Genomic DNA, 22085 nt, shown 5'->3' with positions numbered 1-22085 from the left:
AGGAAAGTCCATCCGATCTCTCCATGCATGTGCAAAAAAAGAGCAATGAAAGGAAGAGGAAGGGGGAGAGAGAGAGAAAATTTGCATGGAGGAATGGGGATTTACAATGAGACCCCTGAAGAACTGAAGTCATCTTTAATTTTCCTGTCCCTGTGTAGATCTGCTCTGTCAAGTCAAGCAGGCCACAAAGCCACAGATTATTGGTGTAAAGAGTTCACATAATCATCTCACTCTGATTCAGAGGTCTGATGTTTTGGGACCACATTTTTGCAGTTTAGGCATGCCAACACTTTCATTTTGTATGCATGAAAATGGGCTGTTGCTGATAGGTAATTTAGCCGTAAACGGCACAGGAATTAAGGAGCCACGCTCATAAATAAATTTGTATCCCATAACATTTTAGTTTAGTCCTTTAGTCCTGATGCTTCTAACAATACCAGATAAAGTCTGAGTAAAGCATATCAAAGGATGGGCTGTTTGAAAACAAAACCTTTCTCAGATCCCTTTAATTTTGTCTAGAAATGTTTTTTTTGGTAACCACATCTTTTTTGCCCCATGGATACAGAGGAGAAAACAAAACTTGGTGCTCCCCTCTCCTGCACTGAATTTCTTCCTGGAGCTAGAAAACTGCCACAGGAACAGCCAAAAATAGCCAGCACAGTCTAAGAGGACCTGTCAAATAAAATGACACTCCCGGTGCCTCCTGCCTAAGAAATGACACTCTTCAGCCTGCTCCAAACTGCTCTTTATCACCACATTTGGTGATGGTGAAGGGTTGCCTTGAAAATTAGTGCCGCTGGAGTTCACCTTTGGTGGCGGTTTATTTGTACTGGGTTATGATTATTATACTCCCCTGTGGCAGCAGTGAGCAGGAGCACGGTCCTGCCGGTGCGGGCAGGTTCCTGGCAGGTGATGGTGTGGGATCCAGGGAGCCAGGCAGGTCTGGCAGCTCTGCGTAGGATGCCAGGTCATGATGTCCTAACTTGCCTCCAGTGATAGCACACCGAGTCTAATCCCGGGTTGGGATTGTTGGGATTAGCGGCACGACTGCAGATTTTCAAGGGCTGGAGCCTGGACCTGAGAGCATGCGGGCTGCCATGGGTAGCTGTGCCCAGGCATGCCCAGGGGAACCTCCTCCAGAGATTTTTTTGGGGGCCACAAGAAATTTAAATCTCCGTGTATACCTTCTTGTGCAGATAATCACATACTCTTGCACTTAGCCTGGATGCTAACGACTGCACAGGTTTTGTTAGGGATTTTATGAAGAGCTGCAGGTGCCACCTGCCATTCGTGCAGCCCCTGTAGTTGTGCTGAAGAATAGCTCAGTAACCAGTGGGGCTGAAATCCTTTAAAGGCTTCTGTACGTGTTTAGGTTCACACCTACTGTCAGGTTAGCTGTACACCAAGGACTTGGAGATTGGTGCTCTATAGGTGTTACCAGATAATTTTTGATATATAAAGAAGTACTGACATTTCTAGTAATCATTGCATTGTAAGGCACCTCGCACAATAATATTTTACAGGGAGATTAGTTTACCCATCAAAGCAGGCTCTGCACTTCCTCGCTTTATTTTTATTTTATGTTAACTGTGTTCCTTTGAAGGACACTTAATCCCCAGACTTGCTGTTTCTCTGTTATCTGCTTTGACTCAGAAGTGGGTTGAAGATTGCTCAGGGATCCCACTGTAAAAACCTGCTACAATTCACAGAAACCAGGAGTAAAATTCTTAAAGAGGGCAATTATTGAGGGAACTGGATTAATGATCTGTCATCACAATTTAGCCACATTCACCACTGACCTTTCACAGAGAGGATGCTGTTGATAAATGTAGTTCATTACTGAGTTCTGACATGAAAACAGAATGGCACTCTGTGTTTCTTGGCAGGCTGATCAATATTTTATCTGCCAAAGCATGCAGAAGTGCTAAACAGGATGAATTACGTAGCCACTGCAAAACAGCGCAAGAAACAGCATTGCTCCAAGTGAGCAGAGCATGTAAACGTGACGGTTACTGGCCACACTTTAGCAATCAGACCTTAATACGCTGGGTTTTTCTTTTACGTTTCTTCTGTCTTATTGTTTTTCTTTGCCCGTCTCTCTCTTTTTTTTTTAATTCAAACAGTGCCAGACTTCATTGGTTTTGAAAGTATCTGTAAACAGATAAAAAGGACTTGTTTCTTCAGAGATCTTCCCCAGTGTGGAAGGGGGAATCGTGGGCTTCCCTGGCCAGGGGTGTTGCAGCGTGGTTCCTTGCTTTCGGCTCCATCCTATATCGCACGACTGTGGCTGCTGCGGGAGTAAGGCTTGGGGATGGAAAGCCACTGCAGGCTGCTGCTTGAGGGTGTACTTAATGGTCCATTTCTAAAAAAAAAAAAAAAAAATTGCCAGAAATCTCTGTCTGTTGAGCGTGGCAAGTATATTGAACTTTTATCCAAAGAGCACAGGAGGGAGCTGCACCTTATGTGAGGTTTGTCTGAAAGTCACCAGCATTTTCTTCTTAGGGCTACAAAGTCAGATGCAGAGCTCACAGGAGGGACGCTGCTGACCTCCAGCAGTGGGATGTGAACAAAGGCATCTCTGCCCAGAGCATCCTACCACAGGACAAAAACCATGCAGCTCTTCCTGGGGAGGCCTTGTGTTTGTTGTACAAAGCATTGCTAGCAAATTAGGTTTCTGTTCAGAAAGTAGAGTGGCCATCAGTGGAAGTGATGCAAAGTCTTTTGAAATGGTGAAGGTAGCCTTTTTATTTATTTATTTTTAAATTCCTAAGCTGGAATCCAAAGATAGTGGTATTATGTTATTAAATCTCATGTGAAAAAAACCCCACCCCATGTTAGATATCAGCATTTTAGTTTTGATGTCAGATGCCTCCAGTATGCCCTTAGCTCTCCTCTTCTGGAGTCAGCAGAATAAATCATACTGGGATCATGGTTAAAGATAGAAAAGGAACATGTGTGACTTTTTTCTAACCAGCTCTCATATAAAGTAGTAAAGAAAGGTGATCAAGTAGAGAATTAGTTTAGGGCACGGAGGACAGAATAGCAGTTTTAGCTCATGCCAAATTTGTGTCTTTGGCTCCCTGTGTCTTGGTTCCCCCAGCTCTGTGGTGCGGATGGTGCCCTGAGCACATCAGTAGGCAGTACAGACAGGGCAGCCACTGGCAGTCGTACAGCACAGGCGATTAAAACACACGGTGGCGTTTCTGCTGTTCAAAAATGGGGAAGGGAAGAAGTCCTTCAAAACCCATGTCTGAAGAGCGGTGGTGGTTACCTCCCGGCGTGCCGGCTGGGAGACCCACTTCCAGGCAAGCCATCTCTGGAAATACAAAACTTGTCTGAGCTGGTCGCAATTACGAACGGAATCCAAGTCCCCAGGGAAGCCCTAACAAGGAAGCCAAGCTGAGAGACCTCCATTAACAAGACCTACTGATGAGAGCAGTCTGAGATGAGATAAACTGCTAATGATGAGCTCATGTTGCAAAGGAAACTGCTGGGGGCACTTAGCAAAGCGGAGACAAGAATGAGGATAAGTGAGAGGGCATGCAGATGGCTTCTCTGTGATTCTTTTTGTTTAACAGCTATGGTTTTAACACCTGGAAGAACAGCAAACATGCAAGAGGTGGCAGTGCTGCCGGAAACCTAGAGAGCTGTCCTTAGCATTGGCTTGCCAAATGGTTCAAGTTGCCTGAATGTGTCTTCTCCCTTCCCTGGTGGAGGAGCAGGCAGTGTCTTTTATACGGTGCCTCCGGCATCCATGTCTGGTGGCTCCAGTGCCTTAAGGTTGGGTTGGAAATAGCATTAGGTCCAGGTTATGCAGCAAAACATCAGCTCAAACATCCCAAGCATGGGTGATTTTGGAACTAACGCTTTGGCCAGACTTACTATAAAATCAGAGTTTCAGGTCAGAGTATTTTCTCTGACCTAAGTGGTTTTCCCCGTTTTCCCACTACAGTGAGATTAAATATATAAATTATACATATATATTTATATGCATATATATATTACAGTTTTAGTGCCTTTTCCTGTCAATGTTTTAGTTCAGCCAAAGAAGCACAAACTATCAATCTCACACCCTTGAGACAGAACTTTATTGCTTTTACTCATCGCTTTGTGCGTCGCGTGTTGCTGGGCAGCTATACGTTGCCGTGCTCTGAAGGGACTGCTTGTGCTTCACTGCAACCCTCAGATGTCAGGAGAAAATGTTCAAAGGTGCGAGACCCGCCGAGTCTGTCACATTCACACTGGGGAGAGATGCCGAGGGATCTGTATCCAGCAGAGCTGAAGAGTGTAGTTTTCTCCAGAGGGAAGTGATGGTAATGAGGTTTTAGAGCAGTTTTGACAGGGGCTGAGAGCACCTTCTGACCTTCCGACTGGGGCGTGTGTTAACAACATGTGAAACTGAACTTATTTTTTAAACAGGAGACCTAATTGTCTTATTGCTGGTTTTCTTTGCTGCGTATGCAGTGGAATGGCATTATCCTGCCACGCAGGATGGGGCTTTGCGGAGTGGATGGTCCCTGACCCTGGACAGTAGTGTGGTGGGGGAAGAAGTATTGTAAGTGAGTTTATAGCAGGATTTGGGAATTGCTGCCGGAGGCTGTCACCAACTCTGTCTTCTGTGCTTTCCTTTATATCACTCTTCGTGCCCATCACGTTTGCTTGGAGGCTGCAGCGTGGCTGTGACCCTCTGAAAGTCCCAAACTGGGCACACTTACCTTGGGCTGTCTTGCAGCCCTGATGAGTGTGTACTTTTTCAAGAAAATCGTTTTTGTGGTGGCTTTGTTTTTAGAGCATGGAAAAATCAAGGAGGGTTGTAATGCAGTGAAAGGAGATTGCCGTCTCCTGGCTCACACCATGCAACACAGTTGAGAGCCTGGCTGTGTCACCAGTGGGTGACCTGGTCCGGTCCCACATGGGCGGGAGTAGAGATGCGATGTTTGGATTCAAACATCTGGTCCTTGCACTTATTACTTATATTTTGCCGTTGCATTGACACACAATTTGTATTGGAAATTCTGTTTAAACATGCAGTTGTGCTCGGTTTTGGCTGAGGCTTCAGTGTTCAAAGAAGTCTTGCACCCAGTTAATTCTCCAGGCAGACACATGGTATCAGACTGGTGCCAGGGATAGCTGTTAGCCAGAGAAATTGTCAATATAAGCTTAATAAAGTGAGAGGTGCTGTTAGAAGAGATGAGGGGCCTTCAGAAGCACTTAGGTCCTTTTCCAATTCTTCCTTTTGTGGTCAGAAAGAGGGTTAAGGTGGAAGTGAGTCAGAAGGCCAGCGAGGGACGAAGGCTGGGAAAGCACTGCCCCAGGCAATAGTTAGGGAGTATCTGGGAAAGAAGACCCAGCTGCAGAAGGTGAAAGGTCTGGAGGGCGTGAAGGAAGAGCTGCTTTGGTGTACGCTGCTGGCAAAAGTTGACAGGAGTGTCACCGTGTGGCTTGCCTGTCGCCACGCTTGTGCTCACGAATGGAAACCGCAAAGCAGAAACAGAGGTGGAAGCAAATTAAATAGATTTCCCTGTCTTCATTAGCCTTAGATACATTTCTGGGATTGAGATTTGACTGAAAAGAAAACTTCAGCTCAGAAAAAACTATTATTGCAGTAGGTAAAACGGTATTTACAACAGGATTGCAAAATTGGTTGATTACACTGGATATGGCAATCAAATTTTCTCTTAAATAAGCACGTGATTGGAGGAAAGAAATTTCTTCATACTGCCTTCATAATAGCCATCAAATTACATGGTTGCAGTGGGGCGGGGGGAACAGAAATAATAAACAAGACTAATAGTAGCTGAATAGCCTTGTTTTTTCAATGAGACTGATCCCATGTGGGACCAAGAGCTCTTTGGAGGTTGTTTAGAGAAGGAAAAATTCAGCAGCTGCTTAATATCCCTGAGAAGTGAGAAGCTCTCAAATCTAGAAGGGTCCGAGTTCAGGGTGGAAAATAAGCCTTGTCTTGCAGTTATTGCTTGTGTAGCAATAGGGCACTGACCTGACTGGTGAATGCATGGCCCGCCTCTGTGTCCTCTCTCACCTTCTCAAGTCATGGTGCTTTTGAAGTTGTGAGCACAAAATATGAAGGGTGAAAAAAAAATCTTGACAGTAGATGAGTTTGCTCTCAGAGAAATGCCTCCCACCTGGAATTTTAATTGGGTTTCGGTTGGAGCGGGACCAGAGGACCAAAAACGGTGCAGCTCAGCAAGAAAAGGACAGGAACACTAGTTGTCAGTGTGCCAGAGTCTTCTGTTACTTTTCAAAGGAATAATGTTTGGTGTCTTTGAGGAGCTGATCTACAAGGGTATTGTTCCTTAAACTGAAGTGAGACCAGGTTCCCTTAGATTTAATCCAACAGGATCAGTGATGGGACTTAAAAAGTTGTTTTAAAACCACCATTCTAGAGAATAAGGGCATCTACATTACAGAGAAAACACATTACAAAGAAAAGGGCATCTAAGAGGAGCAGCTGAATGTGTCGGTACTGTTGGTGGGTGATGGTTGATGCCCACACAGTTAGGGACAGCTGGAGCATGAGGGTGCTTCAGGGTCCACTCCAAGGCAGAGCCAGCCAGGTTCCTGCAAGGCACCAGCCGCTGGGCTCTGCACTAAAGCAAACAGATTTGCACAAAAAAGGCAGTTGCTATTCTTCATTCTGCCAAGCTCTGCCAGACAGCAGCTGAGCAGAAAAGGGCTGTAACATCTTATACCACTTTGGGCATGTGGATATGTTTCTCCTCTAAGAGGATGCCCTTAAATCAGAGCAAGGCATTCCCTGGAGAAGAAGCACGGAAGAGCTGGCTGCTGCAAGCACAGCAGGAGCTTTGAGGGTCATGAAGGTTCAGTCTGATTCCTCCAGCCAAGCCAGTGTCACTTCAGAGCAAGTGGCTTGAGGGCTTTTCTGTGATAATAACCTTTTTCCCTGGTCAAGTGCTGAGGAAAGCATTTATGTCAGTCTACAGCGGGGTGATGTGCACAGGCACCAGCGACACCCCAGCCGCAGGGGCTCCCCCCAGCCCTGCGCTCCTCACTGTCCTCCCTCTGGCCATCTTACCACCTTGGGCTGCCTTGAAGGATTCCTTAAGATCAGCCCCATGTTTGGCCCAGGGTGGCACTCAGGGGTGCCATTTCTTTATGCTTGTGGCACTTGCTAAGCATCAGCTTCCCCAGGTTTATTTTCTACTTCATAATCAGAGGATAGGTGAATTTATTTTATCTTTAAAAAAACGTAGAGCTATTTTAATATGGGTGAGGATTACGAAGCTGAGTGTGGAAGTCTGTAACTGAAGCCCTATAATCTGGAAGGTAACATGCTGGAGAGCATCCTTGACAGCAGGATTTAGAAAAACTGCCAGCTATTACAAAAGGTAATGACTACAGGAGCTCCTCAAGTGCGGAGCTGAGTGGTGCTGTATATACAGACAGCCTGTCTTCGACTGTGCCTTATTTTTCCCTTTAGGAGGTCAGTCCTTTAAAAACAACAAGGCAAATATACATGGTCCAGTAATGCAGTCTTATCTTTCAGGTGACACCTGTACAATGGCAGACTACAGCCGGCTCAAAAGCATCCTCCTGGACCTGCAGGCTCATCGGCAGAGCCCGCTGAGCAGCCCCGCTGAGGACAGAGTATCCCAGAAGCGCTTCTTAGTTGAAAATATGTTTAAGCACCTGGATATAAACAGTGATGGGCATCTCAGCAGCTCTGAACTGGCTCAGGTGGGTTTATTGTTCAATGAAAATGGAATTATGAAGTGGATTTCATTTTTCATTCAAAGTGTGAATTGAATGTAACGCAGCAGCACTCTAGTGAGAACAGTCGTTTGTAACTGTCCGGCTGGCAGCAGGTAAAGGAGGAAAATCTACTGCGGCGTGCAAGTCTCTCTGCATCTCTGGGGAGATGGTGTTGTCTCAAACATTTGAAGCTCCTCTACAAACAAAAAACACGGCAGCTTTGCAGCCTCATCCATGCTCCTGAAAATAGATACTAATCCTTGCTGCTAACCATGATCTTCTGAAGTATTTCCAGCTAGCTGGCTTGGGGAGATTTAATTTGGATTTTTTAGGTGCATGTAAGTTAGGCAGAAATCTCTTAACTCTTCCTCCCTGCCTTCTGGACTGTGGATTAGCATGTAGTAACGTGACAGCAAAGTTGGAATATTTTTTAACAGGTTTATTTTCCCCAAATCCCTAGGCATATGCCGAAATGTTGATTAGCAGAACTTAGTGACGACAGAAAAGGTGAGAACTTGAAAAAAACTGTTATTTCTAATTACGGGCATGCTGTGCTGTTGGAATTCATCTAATTGGTAAAGTGAACCGAGCACGCAGCCCAGGCACTCGAGCTGATTACTCTGTGTCCTGAACTTGCTCTTTATACATGCAGACCTGAGAAAGCAGTCCTGTAAATATGAGAAAACGCATTATGCCAGATTTGGGAAGATCTTGTCTTTTCCGTTTCATGGTGTCATCCGTGAGAAGAATTAGAAGCAAATGCCTTTTAAGAGCCTTTTGGAAGCCAATACCTGCCCGGGACCTGTTCCAGTTTCCGAAGCTGGCCCTTCAGCCTTTGCTCTGCAGGAGCCTCTCATCTGCGCTCACGCTTCCCAGCGAACATGAAGTGCGTTGCAGTTCCAGCGTGTAAATGCAAGCTGTGAGCAAGCAGGAGGACAGACGCAAGCATGCTCCTCCCCGAGCTCGCTCCTGTGTAGGACAGTTCGCATTGAATTTTAATCCTCAGGCTGTTGACACGCATGATGCACGATCCTTTCTGCACAATGCAAAGTGTCAGCGTAAATTCCCTTAGATCTCAGAGCTATGAATATATACAATGCTTCATCTAAATGTGATGATTTTTTTATAAAGGCATGGTAGGTATAAGAAAACACTTTTATCTGCATTCAAAGCCAGCTTTTGCATAGTGACATCTAAGTGTCTGTTCTACTCTCCAATTTTTTTCCCAGATTTTACATGAAACTTATTCCGTCAGGATATTAAAACTCAACTTGCATGGAAATAAAGGTTTGGCAGCCTGCAAGCCATTACCTTTAGGAAGAAACAATGACCTGCATTTTAAAAGAGCAAGATTCAGCGCTCTAAGGTCTGCCACAAAGTTACTATGGGCTTTGTTTTCAAATGTGCTTGCAGCCTAGGTATCTCTCACAAGAGCAAGCATAGACCTTGGCTACTATTATTTTAATTCTTCTCACTGTTACCAAACTCGGTAAACATGCTTGCGCCTCTGGAGCCCCCTTCGATTTGATGGACCGGAATAAGTTAAGCCCTCTCATCCAAACATCCTCCACAAGGGCTTGCCACCAGCATTGCTGAGTTGACAGCACGATCACCTCTCAAAAGACAAAATAATGCCAGTTAATGCAGAATATAGGTAAGCCATGAATACTTTTAATCCTGAGCCAAGTGGCACTGATCTTGGGCCCTTTGGTGGGAGCGTGGCTGAAGTCCTCACTGGGCTGAGGACACGTCTGCAGGGCAACTCTGGGGCTCTCGGAGCCACAATATTTACAGTTTACATGTAGCATGTCAATTCTTTGTTTTACTTTTTAGCTCTAACAACAAGGTGATTTTCCTGTGCTTTTACGTGACCGGTTTATTCACCAGTTTTCAAGGGATTTTGTTTTAGGTAACGAGCAATTTTTAGTTTTCTGTGTTATAGTCTTAACAGAACTTTTCTTGCCTTATTAGGTAGATTTTTGATTGATTTGTGTTGGCTCTTTAATTTGAAGCTCCCTGCAACTTTAAAATCCCTCCAAAGATGAGAATTTCATTGCTCATGGGTAGAGGCAGCTGAAATGTATGTGGTGCAGTGGGATCTCCTTCTCTCTGGCTGCTGGATGAGCTGCTGCTGTGCATTTTCTTTGTTTTATTTAAAAGAAAAATAGTCTCCTGAGCACTATAACCTTGTCTACAAGGAAAAACTCGAGGCAGGTAATGTGCACTGCTGCAGAAAAAAGTCATTTGTAAGACCTGAAGGGGGATCTTTAAGAGGCTCATTGCAGAGGGATTCACCCCAAAGGAGAAACTGGAAGCAGAGAGGACAGTCTGGTGTCGGGGCAGCACCTAGCACTCGGAGATGGCGAGGATCTTTGCCCACTTGTTTCTTCTCTCCGACAGAATTCCTTTGAGCAAAAAAGTGGCAGCAGATGGTCCGTCTCCCTCTATTTAGAGCTGCTTTGCCTCCTGGCACACCCTATTGAATAGTTTCTGTCCGGACCCAGCAGTATGAAATGCCCGTGAAGTTTTGCAGCCATGGGTGGCAGGGCTATTAACAACAGTGGTAATTGGAATGTTATTTCCATTTAAAACGTTAATGTATTTTAAAGTTAGATTCATAAATCTACTGAATTTGTTGCAGCTGAAGTGTTTCGTGGGTGGGTTTTTTTTTTCCCTGACATTAAATCAAAAGGACTAGTAAAAACTTGTCAGTCTTATGAAAAGTTAATCAATTTTCAATACAAAGGTAGACAAAGGGAAATTTCCATCTTTAGAAGATTGATCTTGGAAGTTATGGTTGATCTCACTTTTATTGAACATTTTTACTTGCTAGGTGAAGGGTCATTTTTTTAGCATTATTAGTTTAAATTGCTTCAATATAATGGGCCAAGACTAGAATAGTAAATAAAAGAGTCCCTGGACTACAGCAAAAAGCCTTCCTGCTCAAAAGATGCAACATTTCAGCAATTTTCTTCATGTTCTACAATAAATTCAGAGAACCCAACATTTTCATTGTGCTTAGGTCTGATTTTGCCTATTTGCTAACTTGGATGTACGACTTCTAAAGCTTTCTTCATTTTTAATGTAGAATGTGTGAAATGTTTAGAATACATAAGAAACAAACTATCAGGGGCTGGAAAAACACATTAGTGTTGAATACACCATCCACTCTTGCCCACTCTAGTTCTAAAAGCAAGGAATACAATTTTGTCCTTACCTAGAGAGGAAAAACAAACTTTCCTTTTTCCCTGTTGCATATTTATTATTCCAAACATTTGTAAACTGAAAGTGCATTTCTGTGCTGCTACTGAAGGAAGAGGCTCCTCATTCTCACCAGTCCATGGCCCTTGAAGTGCTGCAGGAATGCGAGTATCAGTTGTATCTTGATACAAAGCAAATATGTTAATGATAGAGATGATATATATAGATATATTTCCCTAAAGGTCATTTAATGGAAAATCTGCTGGGTGAGCCAGGATGGCAGTCTGTAGCTTTATGTTATATGTAAGATTACCTGTTCTCTTTGCTACAGCTAATGAAGGAGGAGGACCTGGAAGATGATTTATTGGATTGTACACTAGAAGACCTTCTCCGATTTGATGATTACAACAATGACGGCCTCTTAACCCTGCAGGAGCTCTATACGGCCTTCCGTGAGTGCCAATGCTTTTGTCTGTCCTGGGTGTTGAAAGCATGTGAATATCTGTCATGGCAATGTCATCTTCCCAGATGTGGTCAGCAAAGATAATCTCTTTTTGTATTTAATGCCATGAAAATACTATGGAAGGCTTGTTTCTAAAGGTTACTATGCTCCAAAGAACAAGCATGAACTAGGAGGTTGGTAAAAGTTGGGGGGGGGGCTTACTGTTTTCTGTGTATTTTGTTGTGCTTCTTGTCGATGGCAATGGAGAGATGTTGGTGAACTGGCCAGGTCTGTAGACCTGAGTATGTGGTTTCTGAGTAACCCCGAGGGTTGAAACCTGTCTAAATGTCTGGTGGTAATGAGTTAGTTTGCTGTGGGGAAGATGTTTTACTGAATATTCTGCTTGGGAATGATGTTTTCTGCATTTTGTTTCCGTGTTAGTAAGTGGATTATGGTGTTCAATCTCAATACATATCTCAGCACTATTTGCAAGGATCCCTAGATCACTGAGCTACTTAAACAGTGTGAAAAAAATAGTACTTGTGTTATCCCAATTATTTTCATAACTTTATGTTCACACTTTAAGTTAAGCATTCACTGAAGTCCTTCCCTGGAAAAGGCCCACATTGTCTCACTCACCCGGATGATAGAAAGTTTTACTGATGCCTGTCCCTTTGGGATACTAAAAAAGACAGACAGAAAATGTGGGGGTTTATTCAATAATCAGGATATGTGAGCTACAGAGTACTTGTATGTGGTTAATACTCTTTAAACAGAAGCAGGATTCAATCATTGAACTGTTGAGTGCAGGCAAAGAGCAGATGAGAAGCCAGTTACCTCTTAAGATGGATTCTCAAATCTTTGCAAAAGGCATTTTATAGACAAAGTAATTTCAGTAGCTCTTGATTTCATTTTCTAAACCAGGGCACCCTGCTCCAGTGCCTGCTTGGTGGGAAAAGCTTGGTGTGCGCAAAAGTCACCATGTGCCCTGCACCAGCACATTCCTTGTTGATGCTCTTTGGCAAGCTATGATGCCAATGCAGAACCTCTACTTTTGCCAAATATCCTGTTTTCTAAAGAGAGTGGTTTCTGTTTTCTTGACTTCCAGCTTTTCATTAAAAGAAACAACTTTGGATAATAATGTTTAAAGCGCTTTAAAATTAGCCTCAGTCGTCACCTTGGACCTGTTTGAACCGCATATGCATTTAATTCAACACAGCACACTCAAACCAGCAGATATACAGTAAAACATAAAACCTCATACATTAAGAAGGCCATAAAGTGAATTAACCCAGCTATAAAGGCTTGACACGCAGTTATTTGGGAGCATATTTGGATCAATGGGTTCTCAAAGTCACAGCAGCTCGAAGCTAAATTCCAAGAGTCATTTGTATGAGTTTTTGGTTCAGTGAATTTTAAGTAGGCAATGAAAATAAGACAAGTACAAAATATTACCCAATGAATAGAGATAGTAATCGATAAACTGCAAAAATATTGTAACAAAACCCAAGGCGTAACAATGAATGTCTATCAAAAGGATTTTGTATATGAGGAGAATTGTTCTTGTGAAGCTGAAAATCAGACTGACTTCTCCATTTTCAATTTTCCCAGAATCTCTGCTTTTATCAAGAGTGGTTAATGGCTCATCAGCTTTTAATTTAAAAACAAAGTTCGCTGCTTGCAACTTTTAAATTTTGGGGACTCTGTAAGCGAGTGGTAGTGCTTGGTGAAAGGATAAACTTTTTCCCTTGCTTTATTACATGATGTAGGAAAAAATCTCAAAAATACTTCAAACACTTGTCTTAAGTGCATGCTTTGGTTTGCAGTCCTTAAATGTTTATGAAATTTCTGCTTTGTTGTGAGCCAGAATTTGGCTGGCAATGGTAGTATAAAGATACAACATCCTGCCCATTTTTTGTATTTTTGGCCCATTTCGGTGATTCTTTTGTTGCTTGAAATTCACCCAAGCCACTCATTTTTGCATGCTGGCAGCAGGCTGTGGGGATGGCTGCTCAGCAAGCTGAGGAACATAATTACCAGAATTCAGTGACATCAGAAAGTCTCTATCTAATTTATCCTTTCAAAACCTCCATTACATCTGTTTTGGCGCACCGTGCTCTGGTATAGTGTTGCAGTGTTGGAAAGGTTTGAAGATGACCTTGATAATGTGAAGAGCTTTCCAATTTGTCCTTCTTGTGCGGCTTTAGAAGTTGCATTTCATTTTAAAGAGTCTCACAGCCTTTCCGTAACTTACAGACCCACAAAGTGGTCTCTTTCTCTCACTCCGTGTGTGTCTCTTGCTTTCTCTTGACCCGTCGTCTCTCTCCAAGACCCACAGAGATTCAAAGGGTGGTTTTGATCCCCGTCCATGTTGATCAGCTGTAAATGAATGAAAAGCGCATGGATGAGAAAAATCCAATCTCTTACATTTTCTGAAATGTGGTTTCACCTTTACAAGCACTACATCTAATATGTGCTATTTTTAATAATAATTTCTAATCATACTAATCATTTGCATACACATCTTAATGCACAGGTTTGGATTATGGACAGAAATGGCAGCCCTACTACTAACCCTATCAACTTTCCTCTGATTTTCTGAAAGTTCTTTTGTTCCTGAATACCAAGAATACAACTTTTAGGAGTTTGCTTGTGTGTATGAGGATTAATCCTATATTAACAGATATTTCTAGTAAAGCATTGCTTTTCAAATCACCTTAATCATACATAAGTGATATATGAGGTGGATGAAATGGTCTCCTGGCAGCTCTGGCAAGAACAATTTGTAGGTGTCTTCTAATTTCTCATTAATAAATATTATTAGATAAGCAGGCTTAGGACCATAATTGGGGAAAAAAAAAATATGATGATCTCAAGATTTTCACATTCCAAAAACAGAGTACTAGCAAGTATATTTGTCTGTTGTCTTTTCTTTATATCGTCACAAAGATCCAATAAATGAGTAATAAATGAAAGGCTTAGTTGTCACAAGACCTAAAGCAGAGCACGCATCTAATGAATCAGCATGGACATAGTCTGGTGAATTGCAAGTACATCACCTAGCCGAGTCATGCTTTAAATATGCTCAGATGAGTGAATTTTGGATATAACTTCTGGAACCGTATCTGACTGGAGGTCATTAGAATTAGGCATGTCACTTTTGGCATTCCTGTTGTCTTCCCTAATGGGAAAGTAGCAGGTTGGCAGATGTGAAAGCCTAGCTGAAGAAAAAAAAAATCAGTGCAATCTTCTAGATCTATATCATCATCAATGCGGACAGGTCAATTTGTAATACAAATATGTCGAAGAGAGGGAAAACATGCGTTCCATCAAAATGGCTTTATCTTGTCAACATTGTTTAGCTAATAAGAAGTTATTAACCCTATGATAAAATCCCCTTAAATTCTAGCTCATTGCCAATTAGAGCGGTCTCCTAACCAACATTGGCTTCTCACAGCTTGCCTTTGCATTTCATTACATTTTTGAAAGCACAGAAAAGGCCTTTTGCAAGCACCTTTGCTACCCCCCAGCAGCTCTTCCCAGTAGGGCATGCTGGGTTTAGAGAGCTTTTTCACTGAGCTTGCATAAAAGACCGGGAGTATTTCACTAGGTCAGGTTAGAAATTATACCCCGAGATAATTTCCCCATCTTGAGGCCATGGTGGCTTACTGAGGTCGCCCTGTGCTTCCCAGTGTGGCCCTTGAAGGCTGCTGTGTCACACGGTTTCTAGTGGCTCTGCAGCAACATTTTGAGATCCTTGATGTCATATCTCGACCAAAAAAGCCCACAAAGGCAATTTGAAAGAAAAATAGTGAATCTTTATTTTTCAGTCCCGTCGTTGTTTCCCAAGTATCCGTGCATATACGTTACAAGTAGATATAAAATTGCTGTTTCTCTAAGATGAGAGATATGTTATCGTCTGTGAATGCGTTATTACCTAAAGAACACAAATATTGTTTAGAAGGAGCATATTTCATGCAGGAATGAATGCCGAAGAGGCTACAGGATCAATGTGCTCTTCTCTTAAACTTTCTCTTACAATGCTGTTACAGTCTTTAAAAGGAGTTTGCTTTCTTCCTTGATTCTGTTTTGGTTCAGATTTTCCTTTTTCACCTGTCCTTAAAATTTATTGAAAAAGCACAATGGAGAAATATGAAACTGCTATATAGGTGCTTTCAGTAGGAGGTCAGGGAAATGCTGGATAACAGCCAGGGAGGGCGGATGGTACCAGCCCACGGCGTGGACTCATGTCCTGGGGCTTTCCCAGCGCTGCAGCTGGGGACTGGGCAACCAGAGAGAAGGGTGAACTTGAATGAACTGGGTGAAAAAATGTATTGGGAGCCTGGGCTGGGCATGAGTGTTGGATAAATCACTGCCAATGCAGAGAAGCAGCAGTGAATGGCATTGGACTGGCTCCAGATTTACTGGAGTGATCCTGAAATTTCCAGTAGCTTTATTCCTCGCCAGGCAATGCAACTGCATGGTATAAAGTAGTGAACCATCCATCCCTGACCCCTCCAGGCATCCTCCAGAGGCTCCTTAGAAGTGCAGAGTATATATTGATTTCTGAGATGTGCATATTTCTGATTTGCTGGAAACTACTTTAGGGGAGAGCTTTGTCATTACTCCAAAAGCATGGAGACTGATGCTTGCCTGGGAAAAGCTAAGCTCTACCTTGCAGAAGAGGGAACGAAACCTAAAAAGAGGCTGTTGGGTCAAGTGGGAGAGGGAGTTGTTGAGTGAGGAAGGAAGCTTTCAGAAATTTATCTATTCTTGATAGACATCTCACCTTAAGGAAGGTGATAAATAAATTCTGTGTGAGGAAAATGAATACTCGTATTTGGAAAAATACGTCCATAATATATGTACTCCACGTACACCTAGCGAGCCAGCCGTTCCAGCAGAAATTGCATCTGTAAATTCCATGATCAGATGAAGTGTTTACTCACATCTTTACAAAGCTGTTCTCGTCGATGGCATGGCACATAGGGTTGAGTATTTGTTACTGCTACCTTCCAGCTAGATTGGTCAAGCCCAGTTAATTATATTGGACAACTATATTGTGAGATAAAATGTTTTGCTTGAGGTGTTCTCTTAAGCAGTGTTGTAGCAAAAGTTATCTACAGGATCAAATCATAGTCCTAAAATATTGACAATTTGTGCACCACGCTCTGCCTCTTCAGCTGTAATCTCCCTGGTATGTGATTTTTCTTTCATGTTGCTGCAGATATTGGTACAAACTTGGAAATAATTCATTAGCTTACCAACATTGATTTGCTTCTCCTGTGAGCTATGTGATATCTAAACTTCAAACATGTCTTAGCAAGCAGGGGAGCGTCGGCCTCTGCTTTTGGATTGAGGCGGTGTTAGAGGTGATGTGAACTACTCGGGAAAGAAATGAGGTTTCCTTCAGTTGGCCAAAGCAGCTCATTCCTGCTTGCCTTGAGGAATGATGTGCAGCCGTGTTACTGAGGATAAAGGCAACTTAGTGGGCATTTTCTGGAATGACTATTTTAATCGTGCAATCTTATAGCAAAAAACAAAACTAAAAGTTGAAAATCAAGCAAAAAAGCAGAAATTTAAAACTATTTAGCTTGATTTCTGCAGCAAGTTCAGACTGGCTGAGCAGGGATGACAAGAAAAAACAACAAGCACCCAAGTCACTGCAACAGCGTCCAGTAGCCAGTGTTTCGGCAGCCGAGCCAAGATCCTACCGCGGGTTTTTAGGCTTTATTAGGACTGAGCTGACAGTTGTAGGTAGACACAGCAGCTTAGCAAAGTGGAGATAGAGAATCCAGTGCTCAGGGTGTCTCTGTGCATTGGCTGATGCCTGTGCTGCAGCACAGGGCTGAGCCCCAGGTCAGAGGTGCCTTTGATCAGCTCTCAGGATCTCCCTGCTCAATATGTTTAGACTTTTTAGATCATCTTCAGAAGCACCTGGCTCCTTGCCTTGCTCATAAATGGAGTGTAAGATGCCTGGCTTGAGCACTAGGAATGATCCTGTTGCACCTGGAAAAGTAATTTTTGACTGATAGGATGCCTCAGCTGGGGATATCAAAGTGAGTTTGTCCTTACTCCATTTTAGGGGGCAGATAATTTTTGAATGTGGAAAATTTTCTTGCTTTGATTTTGCTTTTCTTTCTCCCTTGCTATCAAAGAAACATATTGTGCAAAAAGGTAATTTCTTTTTCTTTTAAAGCTCTTCCCATTGTGAAAATCCTCAGTTCTGAGCTTCAAGTCTAAAATGTATCACTGGTCTCCAGCAAAGTGCCCTGCATTGTTTGGAGTTCCGCAAAACAGCTGTCAGAGTCAGGTTTTGTTGTGTATTCTCAATTGTTTTGCTGCTTTTTGAACAAAGTAAAAGGTATTTTCTCAAAGGAAAAAAAACAAAACAGAATTAATTTGTAGCAAGAAAGACAAATTTAGTCTAAGCAAAAATGCTTCAAAAGCTAAAATATGGTTCCAGAGGAAAAAACTAAGAATGCTCAGATCAAGAAAAAATACATTGCGTGTGGATGCATGCTTACCAGTGGAAAGAGGGACATGGTTTGCCTTAGCTCAAAAATGGGAATGTTTCCACGTTGAGACCAGACGTTAAGTCATCTAACCAGGTTTGCTGTTCAGTTTTGTACTCTGCTTTGTTTATATACTTTGGCATTATGGTTTGAATTAAAAGTCTCCTGAAATAAAATTTTGGCAGAATTAATGGCAAATGTAGACATGGTTAAAATGATTGTGATTCCATGATTTTTGGTCAAGAATTGCTGTCCAGATTTTTTCAGGAAAAGGCAAGGAGAGTATCTGACACTGGTTTTGCTGTTTCTTTCTGATGTATTGGTTGCACACCGGAACCAGTACACCCGAGTGTGAATTACCAAACTCTAGTATTTTTTCAAATATCTCTCATTTCAAAAGATAACAATCTGCAAAACGTCAACGGGCTTAATATGTAATGACAGAATAAGAGAAATGAACTAATTGCAAGTTGTTATTGGAAATCTATTGTCTACAAATTGCAAAGAAAACTTACCAGAATACATAGTACTGGTGATTTTAAAATGCTTTTCAGGGTGCATTGATTTGTTAATCTTGGTTTTAAATGCAGGAATTTGCAATGTGGAGTAGTGCTTCAGAGGTGATGTAGTACAAACCATATCAAATGTCTACACACACTCTTGCAGGAGTAGAATATTTAAATATTTATAAGTACTTATGAGTGACTCACTGGCGCATAAAACCAGGCAAATACCATTTCTCAAAAAATTATTTGATCCGTACCGGCAATGTTCACTGAAGCAATTTCACATACACAAATAATAGTATTTTCAGTTGCTTGCAGACGCAAAATTACGTCAGTGAACAGTAAATACAAATATTGGTGAGATCATAAAATGGCTGATGGTCCTAGACATATGTGTGCACCTTCAGATCATGTAGGTAGGGATCTGTCATGATTTAAACCCAGCCAGCAGCTTGGCACCATGCAGCCGCTTGCTCATTTCCCTCCCACCCTAGTGGGATGGGGGAGAGAATTGCAGGGGGGGAACCCCAAACTTGTGGGTTGAAATGAGAACAGTTTAACAGAACAGAAAGGAAGAAAATAATAATGATGATAATAAAATTACGATACTAATAATGAAAGAATTGGAATATACAAAACAAGTGATGCACAATGCAATTGCTCACCACTCGCCGACCGATGCCCAGTTAGTTCCCGAGCAGCGATCCCCCCAGGCCAACTCCCCCCAGTTTATATACTGGGCATGTCATCCCATGGTCTGGAATACCCCTTTGGCCAGTTTGGGTCAGCTGCCCTGGCTGTGCCCCCTCCCAACTCCTTGTGCCCCTCCAGCCTTCTTGCTGGCTGGGCAGGAGAAGCTGAAAAATCCTTGACTTGGTCTAAACACTGCTGAGCAACAACTGAAACCATCAGTGTGTTACCAACATTCTTCTCATACTGAATCCAAAAACATAACACTGGACCAGCTACTAGAAAGAAAATTAACTCTTTCCCAGCCAAAACCAGGACAGAATCTAAAAAGTACAATTTGCATTTTCACTGAGCTGGGAATGAGGAATTGCAGGCTTTCCTATGGCTTTGTTGTGGTCTTGCAAAACCAGAGGCCATTTCTGAAAATCGGACCCAAACTTTCTGCTTTGCATTTCCTTTTATTTTTCAGTCAAAGTCCATCTTTCTGAGGAATTTGTGAAGCAAATGCAGCATAGTCATGAAGTAGAAACATCTTTTCACTAAAAATGGGGAAAATCATACTTAAAATATGTAAGATTTTGCATGAAGTCAAAGGCGTGATATGGTAGCATCCTGGGCAGGCTTTCCTAGATCTTGTTCTATTACATACAGACTGGAACATCTTAGCTTCTGTTTTCCTCTTGTTTCTTCTTTTCTCTACCTGTTTTTCCTAACGGGTAATTGTTAGAGCTGTATTTTTCTTTTGAAATCTGCCTTCATCTGAGGAAAGCTGCTGCGGATGTTCTCTCTTTGCCCTTTCAGGCATTTCATGGATGCTTTGAATTACTTCTCCATCTACGTGCTCCTCATCTTTTCTTCGACCACTTGAGCAGATTCATAGCTTTTAAGGCCAAAAATGTTCCTTAATATATCAGAAGTTTATCTAACATCTGTCTCAGATGTGTCTGCTGCAGCTGCCACTCCTGATTCATGTTGTATTTGTCTTGTGTAGCTTGTGGGGTGCCTTTTAGGTTCAGTACCACCAGCATTGGTGCAGAGGGTAAAACCTTCTGTATTACCCTTTCCCTTCCATATTACCCTTCCTCACCATCCAGGCAGGGATCACGCAGGTCTTTGGCCACTGTTGTGTTTTCTCACTTACAAACCATATTCCCTGCTAAAGGTGAAGGCAGGACTAGTTACCTCATCTGGTTTTCATTTTATAGTTCTGTCCTGCATTCCTCATTCCTGGACATGTGGTCAATGTGTTATATATAACTGTAAACGTGGTTCTATTAAAATACTTTATTGTGCATGGATGCAGGTTACTAGCCAACCCAAAAAGCTCAGCACATCAGTCCTGCCTTCCACTCCATCACTCTCTGGTGTCCATAGTGTCAGCTGGGATTTCTGTGTTTGTTCCAGATCTCGATGGAGATGTTGAACAGATTTGGGCTTTGGATGACTCTTTGTGCGGTGCCACTAGAAACAGCCCCGCTTGAGTGGTCCCCTCTGAGAAATGCTTTTAGAGATCTGTCCATCAGCCAGTTCTTAGTTCATTTAGCACGTACTTTATTGATACTGTATAGCACTACAGAGCTGCAGTGCTAATTTTTTAATCAAAATGCCAGAGCAGCCATCAGAAAATTACCAAGTACAGTACATATCCCCAGTGCAATGATACGATTTATGTAGAGCCACAGCTGAGATGTTTTTATTTCATGTTCTTCACAGGAGAAAATCTCCTTGACAAATGCAGGATGTCCAGATAGAAACTGAAAAAAATAGCAGTGGGAAATTGAATAAGCTGAACTCAAAGGTTGGTTCTGCTTTAATACTTCCAAAAAGAATAAAAAAAAGGTGCTAGCCTATAGAGAAAAGTGAAAAGCTTTGGAGATGCTTCAGTGCATCAGGATTTGAGGTGAAACTCAGCTGTTGCCAATGTCTGTCTTTAGCACCATCATAAAAAGCTCATTCTCAAGTTTCTTGATGATCAAAACTTCAGAAAGAACATCAAGAGCCATCAGCAGAAATAAATAACTCGGAGCTCAGGCCTGCCATGCTTCCAAAGCACTTCTGCCATCAGATTTTCCCTCTGCAGTATATAAAGTACATCTGCAGAATTTTGGTTTGTCTTTCTGCAAACCAGTAAGTACAGATCCCACTGAACTCATGCTTTAAGCCGCACTTAGATCCTATAACTTTCACCAGAGTCCAGACACTGACATCCCAGCAGTATTATTAGAAACTTGCTGCTTAAAGAAGTAATTTGTGACCATGATTTACCAAAAAGAAGAAAAGAAATATTCTAAGTATATGGGGCTTTTTTCTTTTTATTTGTCATTCTGTTCATCATGCAAACCTGAATAACGTGTTAGAAAAGGTCATGGGTATCCTCCTGGACACTGGAACACTTGGAGCAGTGTCCTGCTCTGTGGCCAGCTGAAACCCAGCACCGGTTTGCAGCACTGTGCATCACAGCCTCCAAAACTGCTGGAGTGGTGATGGGGTGCAGAGAGGGACAGAGAAGGGAGTGGGAATGACAGTAATTTCAAAGCAAAGCACCAAAAATGGAGCAGGGTGAAAAGAGAGGATAAAAAATATCCTCACCCTGTGATTTTGTAAGGTATACACACCTTTTAAATATGAAATTAAATGGGAGAATCAAGAGCTTGAAAGACCAGGGTAACATTCAAAAAACATTTTCAGGCTGTATTTCGACATGAACTGTGTTTCACAGGGTTTTCCCACAGCCTCATTTAATGTAGTTTCAGTGCAGGGCTCCGGTCTGATGGAGCTGCTGCTGAAATTGCCTTCTGATTTTGAAGTTTTTCCTGAAAGACGCTGCCCAGACTGACTTTCCCTGTGGTTTTATTCTCCTGTCTGGTTCTGTGACCTCATTTTCCATGTCATTCATGCTTCGTTTTAATCGTGGAGAGAATTCAGCTTTCCCCAGTGTTCGGTGCTACCACAAAGTGGAGTTTTCCATTACACCCCCTTTGCTGAAACCATACCTGCAGC

General features: G+C 42.4%; 1 protein-coding gene across 1 annotated transcript in view; it reads left to right on the top strand.

Annotated features, from left to right (window-relative positions):
• Positions 1-22085, top strand: part of FSTL4 (follistatin like 4) — a 237747-nt gene that overhangs the window by 121674 nt on the left and 93988 nt on the right. Inside the window, exons 5-6 of the mRNA XM_075056388.1 lie at positions 7526-7716; positions 11264-11384. Of these exons, the coding sequence (XP_074912489.1) occupies positions 7526-7716; positions 11264-11384 (312 nt within the window). The remainder of the gene's footprint in view (positions 1-7525; positions 7717-11263; positions 11385-22085) is intronic.

Source organism: Buteo buteo, chromosome 24, assembly GCF_964188355.1.
Source record: "Buteo buteo chromosome 24, bButBut1.hap1.1, whole genome shotgun sequence".
In the NCBI taxonomy this organism is placed as follows: Eukaryota; Metazoa; Chordata; class Aves; order Accipitriformes; family Accipitridae; genus Buteo; species Buteo buteo.
The sequence above is the reverse complement of the archived record's forward strand: the minus strand, read 5'-3'. Positions and strand labels throughout refer to the sequence as shown.